We start from the raw sequence: 24,297 nt of genomic DNA on the forward strand, positions 1-24,297 counted from the left end.
TTGGAAAATATTGGCCAATTAATTGGAAAATTCATTGACGGTTTGATCACTGCCAACGACTAATCGGACGATTAATCGGCCTAAATAGACGTTTTTTACAACACTATTTTAAACAACTTTCCAAGTTTTCAAGTGAGATGTTTTAATTTACTCGGTCACGTGATCTGATAAGTTGGAGAACCAAACTATCAATGAAGTTGACGTTACTCTTATACATATACTCTCTAAATTTTTTGTATCATCATTGAGACATATAAAATAAATATTATAATAAATTTTCTAGGTACCTTTTAGAAAAAATAAAACTCTTGGGATTTACTGAGCCAACTTTGAGTACTACTATCTTCTGCCACTGACTACTTCTGCTTGCTGATCTTTACCAGTAAAAACTTTTTCATTCCGAGCTCTCCAAATCATCCAAACAGGCACAGTAGTATCACTGGTCCCCTTTTCTTCCAATCTGTAGGCCTTCTATACAATGCTAGTGATTTGAGCCAGGTTTGCTTGACACAAACACCATCTGTCACTGGCCTATATCCCAGTCTCATACAAACTCCCCTCAAAACCGCAAATGCAAGGCGGTCTCTTCTTCCCCTGTATTGCACATAACACAACCTACTTGACACTGTATGTGTCTCTTCCATAACACCTCTTGAGTTAGAATTATATTTCTTAACAAAAGGAAACCAAAAACCCTTACTGTCGGTGGTACTTCATACTTCCAAATCACAGGTATCGATCATCTTTTCTACTGCCGGATCAATTAGGGCAATACGCCGGTTTCAATTCAGATTTTTCTTTTTTATTGAAATGACTTTAAAATCAATCTATTATGGAGTACATCTTACTAAAAAAAATATGATGAGTATTATGACAACTAATTTTGTGCAATTTCAATGAAGATCATCACGCGAAATATAAAGGTCTAGCAATGATGATAATAAGCTTGGAAAATTTTAAATAAGACTGACATAATCCGGCTGTACTCATGTCAAAAGTGCTGAATTAAATCATACTAAAGATACAGCAACACAAATCATTGTCAGATGGGAGAAAAAAAATGTTATGTATATATACATTAACTGTTGTTTTCGCATGAAATCATTGAATTGACATACCGTAAGCATTGCAAAACTAATCGTCTAATCATGATCATCATGCTACCGATCAAGAAAATTCGATGCTAAGTTACTTTGGAATGAAAAATTCATGCGAAGCGAATTGGAAATTACATCTTCAGAGCAACTATATTTTTTTTTTCAATTTAAGAAATTGGAGGATAACTAATTAAAATCATGTAGTTAAATGAATGCCATCAAATTGATTTCTTTATTTACAATTGATATGTCTTTCATACTGTTGCCATCCAACTATCCCAAATTGTGCCTAATAGATCGTGTTCTTTACAGAATTATGCATTAAAAAAAGAAGTTAATTGACTAAAATCCTTGCACTATGTGGATATCATCCATTGTTAGCAGGCGAATTCTCTAAAAGACTCTTGTCAAAATTAATCACTAAATATTTTTTGTGCTATATTGCGATATGTTTAATATATAAGTTTGGATAAAAGAAAAGCAGAGACCCGTTATTTTTACTTTAAATCGTGTAGTTCATAGGTTTTTTTAGGGTGTTCTGTAGAATTATAATCTGGTTTTTTTAGGGTTTTTTTAGGGTGTTCTTTTGACAAATCTAAACCTATTGTTAAGTTAATAACTTAATATGCGTTTGTATGGAAAGCTTTTGGGCTAAATCATTAAGATCGGTTATCTGTAGAATTTATACATGTACGTGAATAAATTATATGGAATCAAGAGATATGGATACAAATAAAAGCAGATTAATTATAAATAATATAATATGTCCTCGTGAAGTGTTATTTTAGATAAAAAATCAATAAAACAAAATAAGTTCTTTTTAAATTAGATGTTTGTAAAATCTTTTGATAGAGTTATAATTAGGATTTTTTTTATTAGGAAAATTACATTATAGAGAATTTTGCTAATATACTTTGGATTAAATCTATTTTAGAAGGTAGCAGAATATATATTAATTTTAATGGTGCACTTGAAAAAAAATTAGCTGTAAATGAGGTCTAAAGCAAGGAGATTCTTTTATGTATGATTTAATTGTAATGTACTTAGTAAAATTTTAAACAATGCTTAAAATGCAAGATTCGTTAAACATTTAGGTCATTTTCTCGAATTTAGTAGTACTTTGAATTTGAATTTCGTTGATGATATTTTATTATTTTTGGAAGCTAATAAGTATACGGTAGAAACTTCAAAATAGTTTTAATAAGCTTTGCGAACCTTTTAAGTTTAGAAATAAATTTTGTTTAAAGTAAAATGGTTCCTCTTAATATTTTTGAAATAGAAAAAAAATCAATTTAGCAAATAAACTTGGCTATAAAATATTTCGGTTACCTATTACTTATTTATAAATACCTTTATATTGGAAACAACTGAAAAAAGAAGAGTGTAATATCTTATGGGAAATTATTGAAAAAAGATGAGAGGTGGAAATAAAAACTACTCTCATTAGGAGGTGGGACTACACTTTTAATTTTGAGAAAATGTTTATGTCCATCATGTATTGTCCACCATCTGTCCACAGTCTTATCCGACTCCGGTTCAACTAACTTTAACTGCCTTCGGTCCTCACCTTCTAACGGTCTCGTCTTCTTATTTAAACAAGTCGGCCGACGACAAAACCTTCATTTTTTGAATTTCATCATCAGATCAACCAACGCTTCAGTCAGACCATCTCTGCCCAGTCAGGTTTGTTGGAATTTCGGGTAGGTTATAATGCAACAATTCGAAACAGTTCAAGATTTGTTCACTACCCGAAAACCAGAATCCAAGTATAAAACTAATCCTAGGATTAAAACAGAGTTTACCACTAGACGCGCAGCGGAAACTTCAAGTCTAGCAGTAGCCTTCTTTTGCTTTCCTTCGTGTCTCCTTTCCTTCGTGTTTCCTTTCCTTCGTGTCAGATCCACGCAACAGCCTAGCAGTCACGCCTCTATCAGTATCCACACGAACAGATTCAAAATCAACAATCAACTGGTATGCTAGTACCAATCTGAAAGCCCCGTCTTTTTTCTTTCTTTCTCTTACGTTTTCTGATATGTGTGAAATGGAATTTTCTGGAACAAATGAAACCGAACTGCTGCAGGTATATTAATAATACTTATGCATCCATTCAATCACACCATCTGGTTGCACCTTTTAGAAAACGTGATCTGATCTGAGATCATATCAGATCAGATTAGATCAAGAATTTGGGCCTAGCCCAATAAGACTTAATATATTAATTCAGCCCATATTATTTGGCCTGTAGAACACTTCTTACAAGGTTGTCATCATCCTCCTCCTCGACTGTTCGACGAAACAGATCTGGCTTCTGACGAACGAGCCTCAGTGCCTGTGTTTACTCTTCTTCTCCACAATTAGCTTTATAATGATTTGGCTTGTGATGAGCGAGCCTATTCGAAAGGTCACCGAAACAAAGCAAGGTCAACTGATTTCCCTCCGCTGAAATCAATTGACGAGCGAGCATATTCGAAAGAGTACAAATATCAAATGAACGATTATCGATCAACATTTAAGTATTGTTTTTTCTTTCATTGAGCATTGTTTTAGTTATATAGATTCGCTACCAATTTTCATCAGAAGTAACTTTATAACGATTTGATTTGGTGAGTACAAATAAAATTAGAAAGATAAGAGTATTTTCAAGCTTTTGGCGATTATCAATATTTAAGTATTATTTTTTTTCGCTGATTCTTCGTGCCATGGTAATCCAATTTTTTATTCGAAATTTGCCGCAGGTTAAGCAAAACTTCATTATTGCGTTCTATGTATCGCTACTGATCTGTTGTTTCTGGTGGATCTTGATCCGATCTAGTAATACTTCGAGTCTGATCTGATCTGATCTAACAGGTCAGCTGTTGATTTGGTCTGGTTTTGTTTTTTTTTTTTTTATGGAGTGACCGTTAATCTTGTTTTTATTTGGATTGAATGTCAGCAACGGAATTTAAACTCAGTGAGTTATTTACTGATTTTAATTTACATGATTCATCTAATAGGTTTAAAGGTTTTAGTCATTATTTTACAGGTTCTATTTGTTAGGTTAAAAGGTTTTGTATACTATTTTAGGATATGTTTTACAATTTTACAGCATATATCAAATATTTTACATGATCTATGTGTTTTACTTCTTTTCATTATTTTATTAGATCTGTTTAATTGTTTTTTTAGTATATATATGCAATATCTTACATCATATATGCAATAGTTACATGATCTGTTGAACAGTGTTACAAATTTAAATTTATAGTATTTATCTAATATGTTTATAGGATATATATAGTGCTTTACATGATTTATGCAAAATTTGCAGGTTATGTTTAACAGTTTTACTGGTTAGATATTTTACAGGATACAATTTACACTTACATATGATACATCAGTTAATTTTGTAGGATATATTTGTTAATTTCGTTGATTAGATATGTTATTTTACAATATTATTTTTTTCCATAGTTTTTTTGATGCTATTATGAATGTTGAATGATATAATTAGGTTTGCTATTTTGTGGTGAATATTATGTTTTGTGTTGAACAGATGATGTGTGTGGTGAATAATATGGTTTTGTTGAAGATAATGGATGTATGTATAGATTTATAAATTTTACAGTATTGATTGTTTGTAGGTTGTATGTTTTGTTTTTGTAGTTTAAGTTGAAATTTTGTATTTTTACATTTTATTTTATCATTTTCATATGCTCAGTTTACATTATTGAAATTTTATAGTTTTTACGTTTTGTTTTCACAGTTTAAATTCACAATTTTACAGTATTGAAAATTTATATTTTTTAAATTGTATTTAATCGTTTTCATTTGCTAATTTTACATTGTTGTAAATTTATAGTTTTTATTTTTTATTTTCACAGTTTAAGTTTACAATTTTATAGTATTGAAAATTGACATTTTTTAAATTTTATTTAAAATGCTAATTTTACAATTTTGTAATTTTATAGTTTTTACCTTTTGATTTCACAGTTTAACTTGATATTTTTACAGTATTAAAAATTAATATTTTTCAACATTTTATTTTATCGTTTTCATCTGTGAATTTTGCATGTCTGTAATTTTATAGTTTGTATATTTTATTTTTATAGTTAAAGTGGTCAATTTTACAGTATTCATTATTTTGATGATTTATTTGTGTGTTCATTAAATCGAGAAAAAATAATAATAAAAAATTAATCGGAAAATTTAATTTTGCCTTTTTATCACTTTTTTGTCAAAATAACTGCTAATAACTAACACTAACTGCCAATAATTTTCTATAACTATAATTTTCGAAAGTACAGTTTGAAAGTACATTTTTTTTGTCTTGTTGTGGAAGTTGTCATCTGTTTCTAAATAGGGACCACTTCAAATAGTTGCTGGATGTTTTGTGATTAACTGATATATTTTATATGATATATTATATATTTATACATCATGTAGAAGTAGTTTTACAGTATTCGTGTAAGTCAAATTTGTGGACAAATGGTGAACAAAAGTCTGTGGACAATTAGACGCTTCCTTTAATTTTATTCATCTATCACTCTCTATTGGACAAATTAGACAAAGACTTGATAAATCAAGGAAAGATTAATTTAATATGGTGGTGATAAAATTAGGAAAAAAAAAACTGCTTTGGTATCATAGAAAGTTGTGCGTAAAAATAAATTACAGGGTGGTTTAGATATTTTAGATTTACAAACAATGAATAAATCTATCAATAAAATGGTGGATTAGATTTAATAATCTCTCACAAGTAAAGGTAAATGCAAAATAATTTTATTAGCTCAATATGGTAGTAATTGTAACAAATATAGAATCTCTTATTTTTTTAAATCTATTTTAAAATATAGAGACAATTAAATCTATTAAGATAGACATACTATACCTATGTCTCCCTTTTGGAAAGAAGTAGTCAAATTAGATTCGCTAGGTAGATGTAGTGTAATATATCAACCTGGGACACTCTCTCAACTCAAATTCTGGAGAGATGCTTGGGATAACTCATATACCTTAGAGACACAGTACCCCCACTTATTTGAAATCTGTAGCAACCCTAATATATCTTTGCAGGAAGTTATTCAAAGTCAAGGGAAAGGAGTTAAATTTCAGAGATTTTTAGATCCAGTGATGTGTGACGAATGGAATTAAATCCTATACAAAATTAGCTTCGTATCATTTACTCATGCCACCGATCGAATTGCCTGGAAATGGGATAATAATGGGGTCTTTTCGGTGCATTCATTATACAAATTTCTTAATTTTGGAGGAGTTAAAATAGGCAAAGCTATGCTCTGGTGGCAGGTGCCACTACCTCATAAAATCCAGATTTTTATGTAGCTTATGACACATGGAAAAATTATGACCAAAGTTAACTTGAGTCACAAAGGATGGTCAGGTTCACTCAAATGCCAGTTCTGTACAGCAGATGAAACCATAAATCATTTGTTCCTTAAATGCCCTATGGCACAACATATTTGGTTTTGGATGGGTAGTAGTAATATACATCATTTCAAGGACTGGAATACTATACAATATATAGTTTCCTTTGCTTGTACCCTAGATAAACACTCTCAATTAGCCTTCCTAGTAGTCTTTAGTGCGGTTAGTTGGACAATTTGGAAATTGCGGAATGAAATGTGTTTTCAACATAAAACATGTAAGACTTTTCGTTCTATAATTTTGATGATCATTGCTCTATCTAATTATTGGACAGGTTTGCTCAAGCATCCAGCCAGAGAGTTAGTTCCCTTTTGGTTGCCAACTGATGTTGAGGCGATCCCGCTGAGGATATGAGATCCAGAAGACACTCAAGTGGTACAATTTCAACCATATGGCGAAGGCTCCTATTCCAACAGTGCTGATTGCTCGTGATTCATCTATTTAGATTACTTAGATTTATTCACTTGTGTTGCAAAATATGTGTGAGAGGGTGAGTTGAGAACCTTCTATCAGTGGTATGTTTTTTTGGTATTTTCTTTGGCATAACCCCGTAGGGGGGTCAGATATGTTTTGTTTTGTTTTTGCAAGACTGCATGTGACTTTTGGTTTCTTGAATGAAACGGGCTTTAAGCCTTTTATCAAAAAAAATAAAATAAATAAATAATAGGTAATGGCAGATGTAAATATATTATTTTGGTTGTATGGATAGATACGTCGCCGAATGTGGCGATTTTGTTTATTAATATCCATAATTAAATAACAAATACAAAAATATCAATAGTTTTTGGGCATTTTTAAAAATGCTCAAACTTTCAGAATTTTTTATTTCTACTTTCTGCCAGGTCCGTCAAAAATTCTGATGGTTCCAAAAGAAAATGGAAAGCTAACAATTCTGAAGGTGTATATATGATTTTTTTTATTTGACATCATTTGAGCCGAACAATTAAATGTAAGATGTCTGGGTTTTTTAATTTAATTAAATAGAAGGTGTTATGATTTTTTTTTTATTGAAATATTAGAAATATTTTTATATTTTTTGAAAATAGATGGAATACTATAGAAGTGAATTTATTATAAATATTGCGACAAATAACCTGGATCAATATTTTTCAAGTAAGATTTTTGCAATTGTAAGAAAAATTATTAGAAAGACTACAACAAATAATAGAAAAAAATATATTTTGGATTTGAGTTATTGATTCTGGTTCAAAAGTCATTACTGGATAAATAAAGAAATTATCGTGATCCTTGTAGTACATTAAATTCTAAGGTACTCCATCTATTTTCATAGAAGCTATTTTATATATTTAATATTTTAATATTCTAAATAACTTATAGAGAAATAGATGGAGTAACTTAGAATGTGAATGTACTACAAGGACCATAATAATCTATTTAATCCTGAAGTGATTTTTGAGCCAGGATCAATAACACAGATTCAAAATATTTTGTAGTATTTCTAGTACATCTAAATTATAAAATATTTCATCTATTTTGTTTGATGTTCCGTTTAGTATATTCAAATTTTAAGTTGCTTTATATATTTTAAAATTAATAAAAGATTCAATTATTCGGCACTGGCACTATCGCATGATGTCAAATAAAAAAAATCATATATACCAGAACCGCTAGAAATTATGGCTTTCTATTTCTTTTAGAACCGTCAGAATTTCTGACAACCCTAAAAAAATGGAAAGTTAGAATATATGACGGTTTGGATATTTTTAAAAATTCCCACAAACTATGGATATTAATGAAAAAATATATACTTTTGGCTTTCCAATAGTGCCTGATCGATTGAGCATGCAATTAATATATCTATACTGTGCAAAAGGATTTTGCTGCATTTGTTATATTTCATTTCATTAAATATATCGTTCTAATTTAGACTAAATATTAGTTAAAATTTGGTTATTTATGTGAAATGTTATAAAATATCTTAATTTTCTAATTATGTAAAATATATAATTAAAAAAGGAGTAAGGCTTGGGTGCTATGGATAGCTTGTTTGCGTCAATTTTTTTTTTTCTTAATTTTGATATTTATTATCTATAGTCTATTTTGATTAAAATTGCTTATTCATATTTTCTAATTAATTTATATTTGTTAATTGAATAGCTGGATCAATCTCCTAACTAACTGGAAGAAAATATGAAAAATTAAGTTTTGAATGGTGCAAATGAAAGCAATCAACTTCTTAATTTGAAGTCTGAAAAAAAATAAAGAGCTAGTTAGGTCTTCTCCAATTCTGACCCAATTGTATGACTAATTAGATCTAAGATATTAAGGTCAAAAAAGAAAAATAATTTAAATAATTTAAGCTCAACTCGACGAGATCCATCATATTTTGAGATTGTCGAGTTACAAACACTGCCAAGCCTGCTCAATGTATCAATAATTGAATAATTGGAAACAAAAATAAACAACATGTGGCATTTATCAATCACAAGCCTTTCCGTTGATTAGTCTCACTCTAGTCCTTGCTCGACTTCTTCATCTTCATTACCTCTGCTCGTTGACCTCCTAATCCACGCCCCTTCTATTCGTGCTCATTCTTGACCTCGTCATTTTCTGGAACCCACATAAAAGTGGAACGGGTGAGAGATCGAACATTCTCTCAGTGCGGAATTTAGTTCCAGCCCGGATATTTGTAAAATCTTCCTTTTATTTAATCAACAACTAAAATGCAATCTATATTACCCTATCATGCAATGACTACCATTCATATGAGCACTTGTTACTTTAAAATCTTATTAATCACTGATCATTACTTTGCTTATGATACGTTATATCTCAAACCCGACTGCAACTAGCATTCCCTGCATATCGTTCTCGACCGCGACTAGCAATCCCCGCGTATCGACCTTTCAACTATCAAACCCGACTGCGACTAACAATCCCCGCATATCGGTCCCGACCATGACTAGCAATCCCCACGTATCGGCCTTCCAAATATCGAACCCGACTGCGACTAGCATTCCCCGCATATCGGTCCCGACCACGACTAGCAATCCCCGTGTATCGGCCTTTCCAACATCGAACCCGACTGCGACTAGCATTCCCCGCATATCGGTCCCGACCGCGACTAGCAGCCCCCGCGTATCGGCCTGTCCATTCATTCATCTCACAGCGATCATTCGTTTTCTTATGCTAATGTTATACTCAATCGATATATTCTATTCATATCATATTGTTCCAAACGAAATAATCATATTATTTATTATCTAAACAAAGCCAAAGGGGTTGTTCGAATCAACATGCACAATTTCATAAATAAAAATATAATGCACACAAAGGAATAAGTAAATAATTTTACAAAAAGTCCAGGAAACCCGCACCTGATATTGAAGTAATTTTCTTGATCATCTCTTGCATTGTTTAAATCTTTATAAGACGAATCTGATACAATAATATACCTCTAATTAATAATGTATAATATTCACTCGTTATCATTATCCAAAACTTCTTGATTATACTATTAGTATTATATTCCCATATTATTAATCCTAATATTATACTTTAATTAGTTTTACTTTGACAATTCATTTTGATTTGCAAACAAATTTGAAATCTTAATATGATGTATCGTAAAATTAGTATAAAATAACTCAGCAATAAATTAGCGAGAAAATCATTTAATTATTTTTATTCTACAACTATTTATAATTGATCAGAAGAGATCTCTAAGTTTTATATTTGCTGAAATTTATATTTAAATAAAGATTACCTAAATTTTATATTTTACTGAATTTACTTTTAGATCTATAAAAAGATAATTGTAAACAATTATGAAAATGAAATCTTCACTTCTAAATAAATTAATATTGTAATGTCCATATTATATGCTTTCTGCAATTGGACTCAAATTTATGGAAATATTATTTTGGTATGGTTCTCCTTATTAAGAGATTATAACATTCATATAAATAATTCTCACGCAGAAAGAAGAAACAAATTAAGAAATATTTTTAAATTATAATAGAAATAACCAAAACTTAATTTCACGTGACCTTAAAATAAGTACTATATTATGATTACAACGTAAATACTACATTTAATGAAATCAAAGACAAAATTATTTCAGATATTAATATAATTAGATTAATACTTGTTAATAAATATTATTTTCATATTTCTAACATTATTAAAGGGATTATTACTAACAAATTCATATTATATTATAATTAATGAAATTAATATTTATAAGAAAATACTACCTAATAAATTCCAGATAAATAATTTCTTATAACTAAAATCATACAATCCAATGATAAAAATTATTCTAAGCCCATAAACCTGATTATCTTATCCCAATCAATTCAATTTATTGTACTGCCAATTTAATATCAAATGATATAATTTTAATTACCTTAGTTGCAGATTTTCCGAATGAAAGAGGAGCCTTGATAACTTTAGATCATGAGATATATAAATACTAACATCTAATAGTTTTGAGATGGAGAGTTGGAGGTTTGAGATAAATCAAAATAAAAGGGTTGGGTTGGTGGAGACAAAAACAACAATCAACGGAGGCGGCAGGGAATTAAATAAAGGGTGCCTAGTGTAGGGTTTAGTGTTTAAATAGGAAATTAAGAGGAGGCAGTTAATACGGCCATTTTTATTAATAACCCTGAAACAAATGTAAATTTTAAAAATTCTCCTGTTTCCAATTTTTTTTTAAAAATGCCCTGACCGCCTGGGCCCAGGGCGGCCCAAAATTCCCTGTGGGGTGCCAGCCCCTGGGGCGGCCCAAAGCACAAGTGAGGCGCCACACAGCAGGGCGCCTCATGTGTGTGTGTGTGTGTGTGTGTGTTTTTTTTTTTTTTTTTAGAGAAATCTTAGTATTTTGATTTGTATAATTTTGTGAAAAAAAGTTTAGGGTTTATGTATATGTGTATGTCAAAAAATAAAATATTATGAGTATGTCAAAAAATGTAAAATTTGGTCTCCAAGCATATTTTATAATAGATTGAACATCTAACGGTTTTAATTATATTGTTACACTTTTAATTATATTGTTGAACTTTAATTGTATTATTAAACTGTGTTATAATAACGAAATGTAAAGTGCAAACAACATAATACCAACATGAACATGAAATAATAAAACATAATGTCAACATAATGCGCGCCAATGTAATACAGCAGTCCCATAGTAAAAATACTACAGTCAGAAATATATTACAATAAACAAAAAAGTTCACACAAGCAAAATAGCAAGTTTATCTGCCCCTACCACGACGTCTCAATAAACCTAACAAACGACTAGTTGTACTGGTATGAGCTGCAGGTGCGGCATTACTTGTAGAGGCTTGGCAACTAGATGATTGGCTCGGAGGGGGGGGGGGGGGTTGTGTTCTACCAGTTGCTTCAGCAACAACTCTAGCATTTTCTCTTTCGTTGTGCGCGTTTATGGCATCTGAAAATAAGAATACAATTCAGTTAGTAATATAATAAAATCATAAATGAATTCTGAAAAATGCTACATACCTGCCCTGCGCCTGTCAGAAACGGAACGACGAGCTTGATTTCCCGATGGCCTCCTACCACCCATCTCGTCCATGGTCATTATAGCACGTTTGTGTCTCCTCCTCCCCTTCCTTATCCATCCTTCTGAAGGGAGTATTCTATCACCGACATATGCAGGCCACTCGTGCTGATCGGGATAAGAATGGAAAGATCCACCCCAAGTGGAAGCAAGGTAATCGGTACGGTACATGTCAGCAACATAGTGATCCTCGCAGTAGTTCCTCACTCGGCATACCGCCATCACGTGACTGCATGGTATGTGACTTAGTTGGGGTCCCTGGCATGTACAGGTTACCGCCCTAGCATCTCCGAATTTAACCACGTACTTGCAAGCCCTCTTGACAAACGCCATAGTGCTGTCTGGTTTACGGCTGGTAGGAACGTACTCATTTGGATTTTGCACTTCGAATTCTGTTCCATCATTACCCATCGGGATCACGGTCATAGTTGCACCTTTGTCCCTGTGTCGTCTTAGTTTCTCCTCCACTCTTGTTGAAAATGACTGGTTCATCCTTATTAATTCTGCGGCCTTAGCACGTCGCATCTGAAACCAGGCATTTAACTTGTAGAATGTGTCCTCTACAACTGCAGCCACAGGCAACATCCGACTCTGCTTGAATACTGCATTCAGCGACTCGGACCCGTTGGTGGTCATAATTCCCCAACGCCAACCTCCATCACGGGATTGATATATTTTCTCGTATGCTGGATCTTCGTTGACATCTCGGGGATTATTTTTGCCCACCTTCATTAAGTAGAGATTTGCCTTTGGCATGTACTACATAAAAAATAAGGAAATAGAATAATGTAAGTAAACAATTGTACTAAAAAAAAATGTTTTCTTAAAGTACAATAATATATGTAAACAATTGAAATACATGTACCTTTGCAAAACTGCTAGTCATCTCTACCACCCTTCTCGGCTTTTTCTTTCTGCAATTCCATCTAAATGTATCAGTAACCCACTTGTTGCCCTCGGTTGCCTTGGAAAGGTTCTCCGCAACGTGTTGCATACACAACCTGTGCACACACTGGCCAGTACGTGTTGACCAACCGTAATCTTCACGATCAAAAACATATTTTATTCCTTTGTGCTGGTCTGATATCACGCAGAAAAACTTCCCTTCCCCAATCACCCGTCTTCTTAAAAACTGCATAAAGAATCCCCAGTTCTCGCTGTCCTCTTTATGAACAATTGCAAACGCCAAAGGCAACAGCTGGTTCTCAGCATCATATGCGCATGCTATCAGTAGCCTCCCCTCGTAACGGCCAGACATGAAGCATGCATCAATGCTGATAACGGGTCTGATGTATGGCACAGCCTGGATACAAGCACCGAAAGCCCATGCTATGCCCTTGAATTGTTGAGCTCCCTCTATTAGTACTCCGTCTTTATCAAAAAAAGGGCCATGCCATCGCTCATATACGGTGCCGACATTTGTACTTGCCATGGCCTGGAGCAATGGTGCCAGATAGCCATACGAATCCTTCCAACTACCGAATATCCTGCAGATAGCAAGTTCACGACCTCTCCACAGCCTGTTGTATTTTGGGATTACATATTTGTATTTGTGTCTGACGATCATAGCCACCGCCTTGATGCTCATCGATGGATCCAACTTAATGTCCTCCTCAATTGCATCGGCAATTAGTGATGTCGTCAGCTGCGCATGGTCTGTCCTTGTGGACGCAGACTTGCATGTATGAGGTGGTTCACACTTCTTAATCATCCATGCTTCCCCTAAACCCACAGGGGTTGCAAAAAGGCGGAACTCGCAGCGCGGGTGAGTTTTACACAGCACAACTAACCTTGTTCGGTCCCTTTTGTGTAGTATACATTCCCAGTTGCCGTGAACATGAGTCTCATTTATTTTCTTTACAAGTTCGTCTATGTTGGTATAAACTTGCCCTGCGGCAAGTTCTTTATTGTATTCAACACGAGGACCGAAGAAACTAATGTCTGCCTCTTCGAAAGCTGTGGTGTCGTTGAATGTGGCGACCGGATGCTTACTTTCCCGACCTGTAATCGGGAATTTTTCTGCCCTGGATAAACCTGGTACATTTGCATCACCATCTGATAAGTCATCAGCTTCCCTAACCCCTTGGTATTCGTCCCCCGTTTCCATTTCCCTTTCTGGTATGGCATCAATAGCATCAACATCAATATCAATATCATTTCGATTAACGGGTACCGGTCCTGACTCTGGCATAGTTGGAAATCTAGGGATTATGGGTGTCTGTCTGGGTGGTGGTGGCAACTCTTCAGTATTTTCTGGGGAGTTGTGGTACCCCTAGTTGTCATAACCGGGGCTGTGGTACCTCTGGCTGTCATAAGGGGACTGCTGGTGATATTCCTGTTTGTCATAAGGGGATTGCTGGTGGTACTCCTGGTGGTCATAAGGGGAGTGCTGGTGGTACCTTTGGTTGTCATAAGGGGAGTGCTGGTGGTACCCCTGGTTGTCATAACCCGAATTGTCATAACCTGAAGGTCCCGCCCCAGCCGAACTTGAAGGTCCAGCCCTCGTCCGGGAAACCCTCTTCGAATATATGTCCATCACCGGGACCCCACAAGCCACAAATTGAGTATACACAACTCTCCACAAATTGGCATTTGTTATTGGAAACTTAACAAAGTAAGGTCTACCCCCCACACGTGAGTTGTCAATCCGTGTAGCCAATTCTATTTCATACCTGTTGGGGTTTACAGATGTCTTTTCGTATATTAGCTCCTTCAGTTCCTCAAATGTGGTATTTTCATTAATCTCGAAGCCAAATGCGACTTCTTTCGTGTAATGCACGCCATCTTCATCCCTTTCTAGCTTGCCGCCGACATACAGTGCAACTAACATCTCTTCTTTAACAAACTACATTTTTAAAAAAAAATTACAAGTATTACATGACATAATAATGGGTACAATAATAAATGACTAATTGAAAAATAAATGACTAATTGAAAAATAATTAAATTTTTTTTTTTTAAAATTACAATGTTGATACAGTACGTGTACAGCAATTGCTACAGTAAATATACGGTACGCTACAGTGCGTGTACAACTAAATTGCTACAGTAAACGTACAGTACGCTACAGTCAATGTACAGTAGGCAACAGTAAATTTACAGTAGGCAACAGTAAATTTACAGTAGGCAACAGTAAATGTACAGTACGCAACAGTAATTACAACAGTAAAAAATAACTACAGTAATGACTAATTATTATAATTAAAAAACATACCTATTCACTCAGTTTCTCGCCTCGAGCGAAATTCTCAAATCGAGAAGTGACAGAGGCAGAAAACGGGGTTTATAAATCAGATTAAATATGGGGCGCCCTGCTGTGTGGCGCCTCACTTGTGCTATGGGCCGCCCCAGGGGGTGGCGCCTCACAGGGAATATTGGGCCGTCCTGGGCCCAGGCGGTCAGGACATTTTTAAAAAAAAATTGGGGACAGGGGCATTTTTAAAATTTACATTTGTTTCAGGGATATTAATAAAAATCTTCGCAGTTAATAGGATTCACGTAGTTTTAATTTTTTTGAAGGGTCGGTTATTTTTATGGAATGGGCTGCTACTAAATTTTAATTGGGTCATTACTCAAATTTATTTCTTAAGTTACCACGTTACATCGATATTCATTATGCTTTTAAATCTCTCAGGTTAATTAATGTCAATAATGTTGAACAAATAAAAATAAAAAAAAGTTACGTGACAGAATGTTACACTAATAAAATCACCTCATATAATATCATTGATTTGAATATATTGCCTGACATCACAAATGATTGAGGTTAGTTTATTCTTACAATATTTTGATTGAAAATAATATAATGAGTTAGTTATTTATTGACGGGCCTTTTTCTTTGTAGGTTATCATGTTCGTAGCATTAATGGAGAAAATAAATTAATGACCTATCATCAATTTGGATGGACTTTTTTAATATGATATTGAGAATTTGTGGAATATTTTATCAATTTAAATTTTATGCAAACAATTTATTAATTTTAGCATGATTGATGTAATTTTTATTGTAGTGTTTTGTTGTACTTTTAATTTATTATTTTAATCACAAGTTGAATGTTAAAATTAATTATGATAATTTAAATTCAATATATTTTTCATGTAAGTAATAATGTCATTTTTTTAGTGATTTTTGCACAAAGAATAGATAAAACGTTAAGTGACAAAGTATATATATATTTTTTTTATAGTAGATCATTAAAAAATTGTGAAGTTATAAAAAAATCGATATATACAATATGATAGATCTTAATAATATAATACAACCATTCACTGTTGTAATTTTTTTTTAAAAATCTTAAAGATTCAATTAATGAAAATGAATATAGAATATTTATTATGTTAATCTGATTTCTAAGGAAATAAATCATATAATAACATATGACATAGATATAAATTTTGAACAAAATAACTTACTTTATAAAAATATAATTTTTAAAGAAAAAGTTATGTGGCAATAGAGAGAATTAGTTTTTAATTAATGAAAATACTTATGAAGAATAAAAATATCTATATTATAATATATTTTAATTATGCTGTGTTAATAAAACTTTTTATTATTTTAATATCATCACCCAAAATTTGTGTTATCATAAGAAAACCGGACCCGCGAGTAGGTGACCGTTGTCGGCATCCTCGTTTTCCTTGACTAATTTGTCGTTCCGTTTCCTTTTAATGCGGCCGTTACTCTTCTAGAATAAATTGTTGCTAGAATTCCTGAAAAGGTACTTTTGGTCTTCGAATATCAATAGATAAAATGCGGAATTTAAAAAATTACATATGACTTAGTAACTAATGCACAAGTGAATAATTTTATAGGGGACCAAAGATTTTGAGTCTTTATTTTATAATTTTGATATATTTAAATTGTTAAAAATCAAATGAATAATGTTCGTATGAAGACATATTTTTGAGCTATAGTGGACAAATATACATTAGAATCAATTTTTTTATTCAAATTTATTAAATTTAAATTTATTATTCTATAACATTTTACTCTTAACTATATATCACAATAATATCTAAGTACATAAATTAAAAAAAAAAAAAAGTCAATTAACCTCGTTCATTTTACCAGGTTCGTCTCTAAATCATGCTACCTAGAAATTTGGACTCATTGCTGAATTTAGAAGTGTCATTAGAATTATATTATAAATATTTTCTTTATGGCGGGCGCATTTCTGTTCAGATTCCAAAAATGTTTCTAAACCACAAAATAGAATTCATAAATTCCAAATTAATAAGATAAATGATACATTATTCCTAAAATTATTTGTAACTCAAAACTACTGGAAAGAAGTAACGCTGAAACAAAATAATTAATACGGATAATAAAGAGGAATCGGTCAGCAAACATGCCATTATGAGGTAGGTCTAGTGGTCTACCATTAATAAATTCTAGAGAAACGGAACACTTATCTTATTGCCTAAAATACCGTGTCTCTTTATCACCGTTTCTGTATCTGGTCGACCGGGTCCCAGCCCATTCTTCATAAGTCATAACTAGTTATTTATTAGTCACGCGTCACTGGGACCATCACTTCACTCTCCTCTCAGTCTCTCACTCGCACCGCGAGACAGAGACTCACCTTTCCCATGGCTTCTCTCTTGTTCCACCTTTTGCTTCTCCTCCTCCCTTATGCCTGCATCTCTACCCCTTCCCACCAAACCCTTATTCCTACACCTCTACAAGATTACCCCACACCTACTCCATTCGCCGAAACCCTAACCCACACACACTCACCGCACACCGTTGAAAACTCCTCTCTCCATCTTCCCATTTCTCACCATGACTTCCTCCACCTTTCCTCAAATCTCACCTCCCATTCTCTCCTTCTACTTCGCCTAAACCGTGACTCCGCCCGCGTCTCCTCCCTTCATTCTCTCCTCGCCCTTCCTATCCATTCCAACCGCTCCTTCATCTCTCCAGTCGTCTCTGGTCTCTCTTATGGAAGCGGCGAGTACTTCACCAGGATCGGAATTGGGACGCCTCAGACCCAATCCCTCTTTGTGCTTGATACTGGGAGTGACATTATCTGGCTACAGTGCGCGCCGTGCCGACGCTGCTACAAGCAGACGGGTCGCGTCTTCAACCCACGAAAGTCTCGTTCCTACCACTCGGTGCCATGTACGGTACCACTCTGCAAACGTCTCGATCTGCCGGGCTGTGACAAACGCCGGCGTCAGTGTTTGTATGAGGTTTCCTATGGGGATGGGTCAGTGACTACAGGTGATTTGTCAACAGAGACTCTGACGTTTTCTGGTGGGTCACGCATAGGCCGTGTGGTAGTTGGCTGTGGCCATGACAATGAGGGTTTGTTTGTGGCAGCAGCCGGGCTTGTTGGTCTGGGCCGTGGACCCCTCTCCTTTCCTTCACAACTTGCGCACCGGTATGGTCGCCAATTTTCATATTGCCTTGTTGATCGTACCAGTTCTGGCATAATTCCAAAAACTTCGTCAATTGTTTTTGGATTGGGGTCGGTACCAGCTGGTATTAAATTCACCCCAATGGTCAGGAATCCTAAATTGACGACTTTTTACTATGTGGATTTGATCGGGATTAGCATCGGTGGGACCCGTATTGCAGGATTAGCTCAGTCTGATCTGCATCTCAACCGGCAAACTGGCAGAGGCGGTGTCATAGTTGACTCTGGTACTTCAGTCACAAGACTATCCCGTTCTGTGTATGTCACGGTACGTGATGTATTTCGGGCAGGTACGGGTGGGTTAAAACAGTTAGCTGGTGGGTTTTCTCTGTTCGATACATGCTATGATCTCTCGGGCAAGTCAGCGGTGAAAGTGCCAACAGTGGCAATGCATTTTGCAGGAGGAGCTGATTTGGTACTTCCACCAGAGAATTATCTCATACCAGTTGATACAAAGGGAACCTTCTGCTTTGCATTCGCTGGTAGTGATAGTGGGGTTTCTATTATAGGTAATATACAACAACAGGGGTTTAGGGTTGTGTTTGATGGAGACAGAGCAAGAATGGGATTTATTCCAAAAGGTTGTTGATGAATTTTGGATTGAATAATGCCATAATTAGATATACTGACAATGAGGAAGTGTAAGATGAAAGAGAAGAAGAAGGCTGATCAGCGAGAGAACAAATAGTTCTGCTTTTGTAGAGAGCAGAGAGTTGTTATTACGAGTTCAGTGGCATGTTTCATGTGTGGTGCTTTGTTTGATAGATCTCGGGTGTAATAAAAAATAATGAAAATGATGAAGTGTTTTTATATTTTCTCCCAAACGACAAGCAAACAAAATTAGTTAATACTGTATCGACTGACATTCCATTCCTCTGGAGTATCGTCCCCCCCTCTGAAGATGTATATATATATTTACTGAGAACACATGACGAGGATCGAGATACACAATTCCTCATTTGACGGAGGTACAAGTTGGGAAGATTATAGAACTAAAAATGTCAAATTTAAAAAGAGTGGTTGACTACTTGGCCTATTATTTAATAAGAAACTTGGCTCTTTACCACATTCCCTTTGCTAATTTGTTTATTTGTTTAAACTTTTATCTATCTAGTTCGTTGGGATCGTGCTGTGGTCCATTGGGATTGCATTATTCCACTAGTTCATTAGTCTCATGTATAAAAAAAAAAAGAAAGAGAAGAATGATATATTAGTGATAAATACAGAATGGTATAAAAGTCATAAATAAAAATATAGGTGAAGATCAGATTCGGATTGAGATACCATCAGAAAATATGTGCATTACACGAAACGTAATTCTGAACATAAGATCTTGATGTTACAAAATTCAGTACAAAATGTACAAAAAATTTATTCTACAGCTTGTTTGCGTCAGAAAGAGGGAACATTTACAAGTTCATGTTTCTTTTTTACATTCTGAAGTTAAAAAAAACCAGAAAATTCATCATTTGTACATGTCATTGTTGTTCTCCTTTTCCCATACGCCATCTCAATTGCATTTTATAGTGTAGCTCAGTTTGAACACCTTGCAGGCAAATAAATAGCAGAATTCAGGTCTAAGATAATTAGCAAGTAACTAGATTTCATTAAATAGAAATAATTTATTATATAAACAAAAAACAAAAAAAACAGATGTAACACACAACAGACGTCAATTTCCTATTCCTTATTTTTCGTGAAGCCTACAACATTTGTTATTATTAGAAATTCATTTAAAAAAGGAATGCTAATTAAGTCATACGAGAACCTGCATACATCTAGCTCCTAAAACTGTCAGAAAAAAATGCCAGTACCAAACTCTGGGCCTGGTACCAAGCTCGATAGTTTTAATAATTGTGGTTCACTACCACTGCCCTGGATTATTTTTACATATAAAGTGCATTTCATGACAGTATGTTGTAAATACTTCCGTTTACTGTGCTCAGTACCTATTGTCCTTCACAATATTCCAGTGAGAATATATGAAATGCAATACTTCATCCATATAGATCAATTAATTGTGGGTCTAGAAATTAACTACACAATTTCATCAACATACCTGAAACAAGAATGGATGTGACAGTTTACATTTGATAAAACCCGTTTTGTGCTTTCACTAATTCTGTCCTTTTAACACCACCTTTCTTCTCAATGCCGAGCTCATACTTCTTGCTTCCATTTGCATAGAACAAACCCCAGTGATTCTCAGTTGGTTCTCCTACCTTCAAATCTTCATCAAAGAGAGCAAACAGATACACCATAACAGGCACACCAGGTCGCATGGGTGTACCTGCTACTGGGACCCGCATCACGTGCTTGATCAACCTCTGATTAAATAGTCTTGCATTATCCAAACTAGCAGCATTGTCATTTTCATACCCATTAGTAGGCCAACCCGTTTCGGTCACAACCAAGGTTAGGTCGTGGAACCCTAGAGAAGCAGCAGCCGTGTTCAATGCATCCACTAATATATCAAACAGGTTTCTGTAGACAAGACCAGTGTTCGGGTCGGTGTAGAAAAGACTAGGATTTTCAGTGAATAATGCAAAGTCGAGGGGGATTTCGTTGGTCTCTTTGTAGGTTAGGTATGGGTAGAGGTTCACCATGAAAGGAGATTGGGTCTTGTTAAGAAACTGTAAAATAGGTTTCATAATCGGACCTGCAATTCCATCCTGAAAAATGCCATTTGAAGGAGGCGATCGAATTGCTAAGACAGCCACCGAATGGGTTGTGGTGACTTTGATCTTTTTATGGATTTTGAACCTTTTTAGGGATTTGTAAACATTTTTAATGGCTGGGAGGAGGTGAGGTGCTAGATCTGGTACCATTGAGACCTCATTTCCAACCGAAATTGACAAGATTTTCGTATGGTGAATGAAGGGTAGAATGCTCCTTTGCAAGATTAGGTCAGCTCTTGTCGGGTCTGTGGCCAAAAGAGGGAGTTCTTGATCGGGAATGCAGAGGGAGAGAGTTATGTTTGTATTAGAGAAAGCCTGGATCAATAAGGGATCCATGTCAAATGTTTTTACATGTTTTATGTTGGAAGAGGTGATTAATTTCACGGCTAAGTCGGGAGGGGGTAAGTTCGTGCCCAGTCTGCCATAGTTAATTCCAATGCCTCGACCTGAATAATCATGAAAATTATGGAGAAAATATTGATTACACTAATAACTAAGAAATGCATATTGAACAAAATATAAATCTTGAGGAAGGAAAGACAGAGACACTAAGTTTCATATTTTCATGTGTATTTGTAGTTCCTTATTTTAGTATCTTGAGTGAATGAATAAATTACAGGAAAATATAAAATCAACTAAAGATATACAGAAGCATATAAAATAAAAACCAAAACGATAAGAAAATCCTACAAAATATTGCAGAAAATTTTAGCGGCATTTTCACAAGCAGGTGACGGACTTGGGTTAAAAAGAACCAATTCAAGAAACAAAAAGAATGACATTGCACTAAAGAGCTCAAACAAATCAAGAATAATTATTTGACTAAAAAGACGGAGCTTTATTAATGAAGGAAGCGAATTAGAGCTGAACTTACCTCCAAAGAAGAAAGAGGATCCGATAGGGAAGAAGAAGCAAACGAAGAGGATGAGGTGGAGACAAGCGCATCTCACTAGCACTTGATCCGCTGCTGCCATGGCTGATCTTGGTTTCTTTAAGCGAGAGAAAGACGGAGACACGAGAGGTTAATTGGCGCCCTTTGGTTTGAACGCTAGTCAACTGAGGAGATGAAGTGCTTAACGAATTGGAGCGAGTAATTTCGGATTTAGAAAGAAGTTATGGCCAATTTTTTGGGCCGGGTTCACTGAATGAAAAATTTCACGAGATGAGATCTCATGGACATGTAGGGGTGTGTAGCCGAAAACAAAAAAAAATATAAGGGTGCAAACGGATCGGATACGGATCTGCTAAAACCATATTCGTATCTGTTTTTATTTTTCGGATACGGACACGGATTAGATATTAGACGGATATGGATACAGATTGAATATTAATTGGATACGGATACGGATATCCATTTTTTTATAATAGTGAATAATATTTTTCTTTCATAATATATATTGGGTAAGGCTAAGGTGCTATGGGTTGCATAGAGGACTATGATGCTATGGCTCAATATTCGAGTTTTTAAAATTTAAACGGTCGATTCGAACAGTTCATCTTGTTCTTCATATTAATGTGTTTGAAGACCAAATTTTGCATTTTTTTTGAAATTTTTTGCTATTTGTTTAGATAGGCAGAAAATCAAATATCTGAATAGTGCAGAATTTTTTAGATCAACTGATTTTCTATCTATCTATCTAAAAAAATAGTAAAAAATTTCAAAAAAATGTAAATTTTGGTCTTCAAACACATATTAATATGAAGAATAAGATGAACTGTTCGAATCAACCGTTTAAATTTTAAAAACTCGAATATTGAGTCATAGCATCGTAGCCCTCTATGCAACCCATAGCACCTTAGCCTTACCCTTTATATATTAATAAATCATCTGGTTGAGATCTCGTGCGAATCATAACACGACATGGACATTCCAGATTTGTCCTTCTAGAAGGCCTGAGTATTTCCTTTATCTAACAGATAATAATAAAGAAGGGTCTTGCAATTATCAGAGGCGAATTCATATGTAATTAATGGGTCAGACCCTTATTTATTTTCTATTTTTTTATATTTATAATCTATTTTAATATAATTTAAACTAAAATATTGTGGATAATATAAAAAAGTTTATATACTTGATATTCATTCACATTTGACCCTCTATAGTCTGAAAGTTTGGCTCCGTTCTTAATAATGATGATGTATAGTAAACTTGTAAAAATTTAAATTGACTAAAAATAATTCAGCTAGCTGCACCGATGTCAAAAGTGTTGAATTGGATCATACTAAAGCTACGCCAAAATAGATCAATATCTCTCACGACCATGCCACCAGATTTGGAATCGCGACAAGATAAGCATCCTTGCTTCCATCCTTAGTCCTGTCAGCCTACATCGCAAAAAAAATAACAAATAAAAACAATACGAGTCAGATTATTTAACGATGTGCTTATATATAATTGACTTAATTAAATAACTATTCAAACCTATTAGATTAATGAAATATAATTAATTAAATATAATTATGCAAAAAAATACGATAATCATAATATATAAAGCTAATTATACATCAATTGAAAATGTTTTGTATAAATATTGCTATCAGTATTATTTATGTTTTAAGGTTTTTGAAAAATAGTATCTAAAACAAACACCATATACTAATTTAAGTAGGGAAAAAAATGGAAAGTATATATTGGGTATATGTAACTTGACATTATTTTAGGAATTAATATTAATGTAACATGTCAACGAAGTCTTCTCGAGTCCAATTTTAGAAGGCAAATTTTATTTTACAACTATTTTGACCGAAAGTTGAGCTTTTAGTACAAATAACACATTCAAATATATATTTAGTGTAATCAAGGATGATAGTATATATTATTTCTTTTTTAGACTTTAATTTTTTTTTCTTTTTGGACTGGAATTGGACTTTTTTAGCATTTAGAAAAAAATAACAGGGTATTTTTGTCAATTTCTGAAACTATGCTTACTCGGAGTAAAACTAGGGTGCTCTTAAGTTCACCAAAGTTGTGGTGAGCTTAACTCTAAAACTCATAAAAGCGATTTCAAATAATGAATCCGAACCGTTGAAATCCGCCTACCTTACGTGTGATGCATCTACATATGAAATTTTTAAACATTCGAATTAATTTAGTATAAAGTCAAGCAGTCAAAATTAGAAGGTTAATAAAT

The 24,297-nt window shown here is 33.9% G+C and overlaps 1 protein-coding gene and 1 pseudogene across 2 annotated transcripts; one reads left to right on the top strand and one right to left on the bottom strand.

Moving 5' to 3' along the window:
- The first annotated feature begins 17,626 nt into the window (after window positions 1–17,626).
- On the top strand, window positions 17,627–19,305 carry LOC144547507 (aspartyl protease family protein 2 pseudogene; annotated as a pseudogene). The gene has a single exon (XR_013509091.1). The product of XR_013509091.1 is annotated as an aspartyl protease family protein 2 pseudogene (transcript).
- A 458-nt stretch (window positions 19,306–19,763) lies between these two features.
- LOC144547466 (Glycosyl hydrolase family 17 protein) lies at window positions 19,764–22,234 on the bottom strand. The gene is made up of 3 exons (XM_078296119.1): window positions 22,041–22,234; window positions 20,548–21,612; window positions 19,764–20,034 (listed from the first exon to the last, which is right to left on the bottom strand). Exons 1-2 carry the CDS (start codon window positions 22,138–22,140, stop codon window positions 20,573–20,575), a joined length of 1,140 nt encoding a protein of 379 aa, XP_078152245.1. The 5' UTR covers window positions 22,141–22,234; the 3' UTR covers window positions 19,764–20,034; window positions 20,548–20,572.
- Between the last annotated feature and the right edge of the window lie 2,063 nt (window positions 22,235–24,297).

This window comes from Carex rostrata, chromosome 31 (assembly GCF_964058835.1).
Source record: "Carex rostrata chromosome 31, lpCarRost1.2, whole genome shotgun sequence".
Classification (NCBI taxonomy): domain Eukaryota; kingdom Viridiplantae; phylum Streptophyta; class Magnoliopsida; order Poales; family Cyperaceae; genus Carex; species Carex rostrata.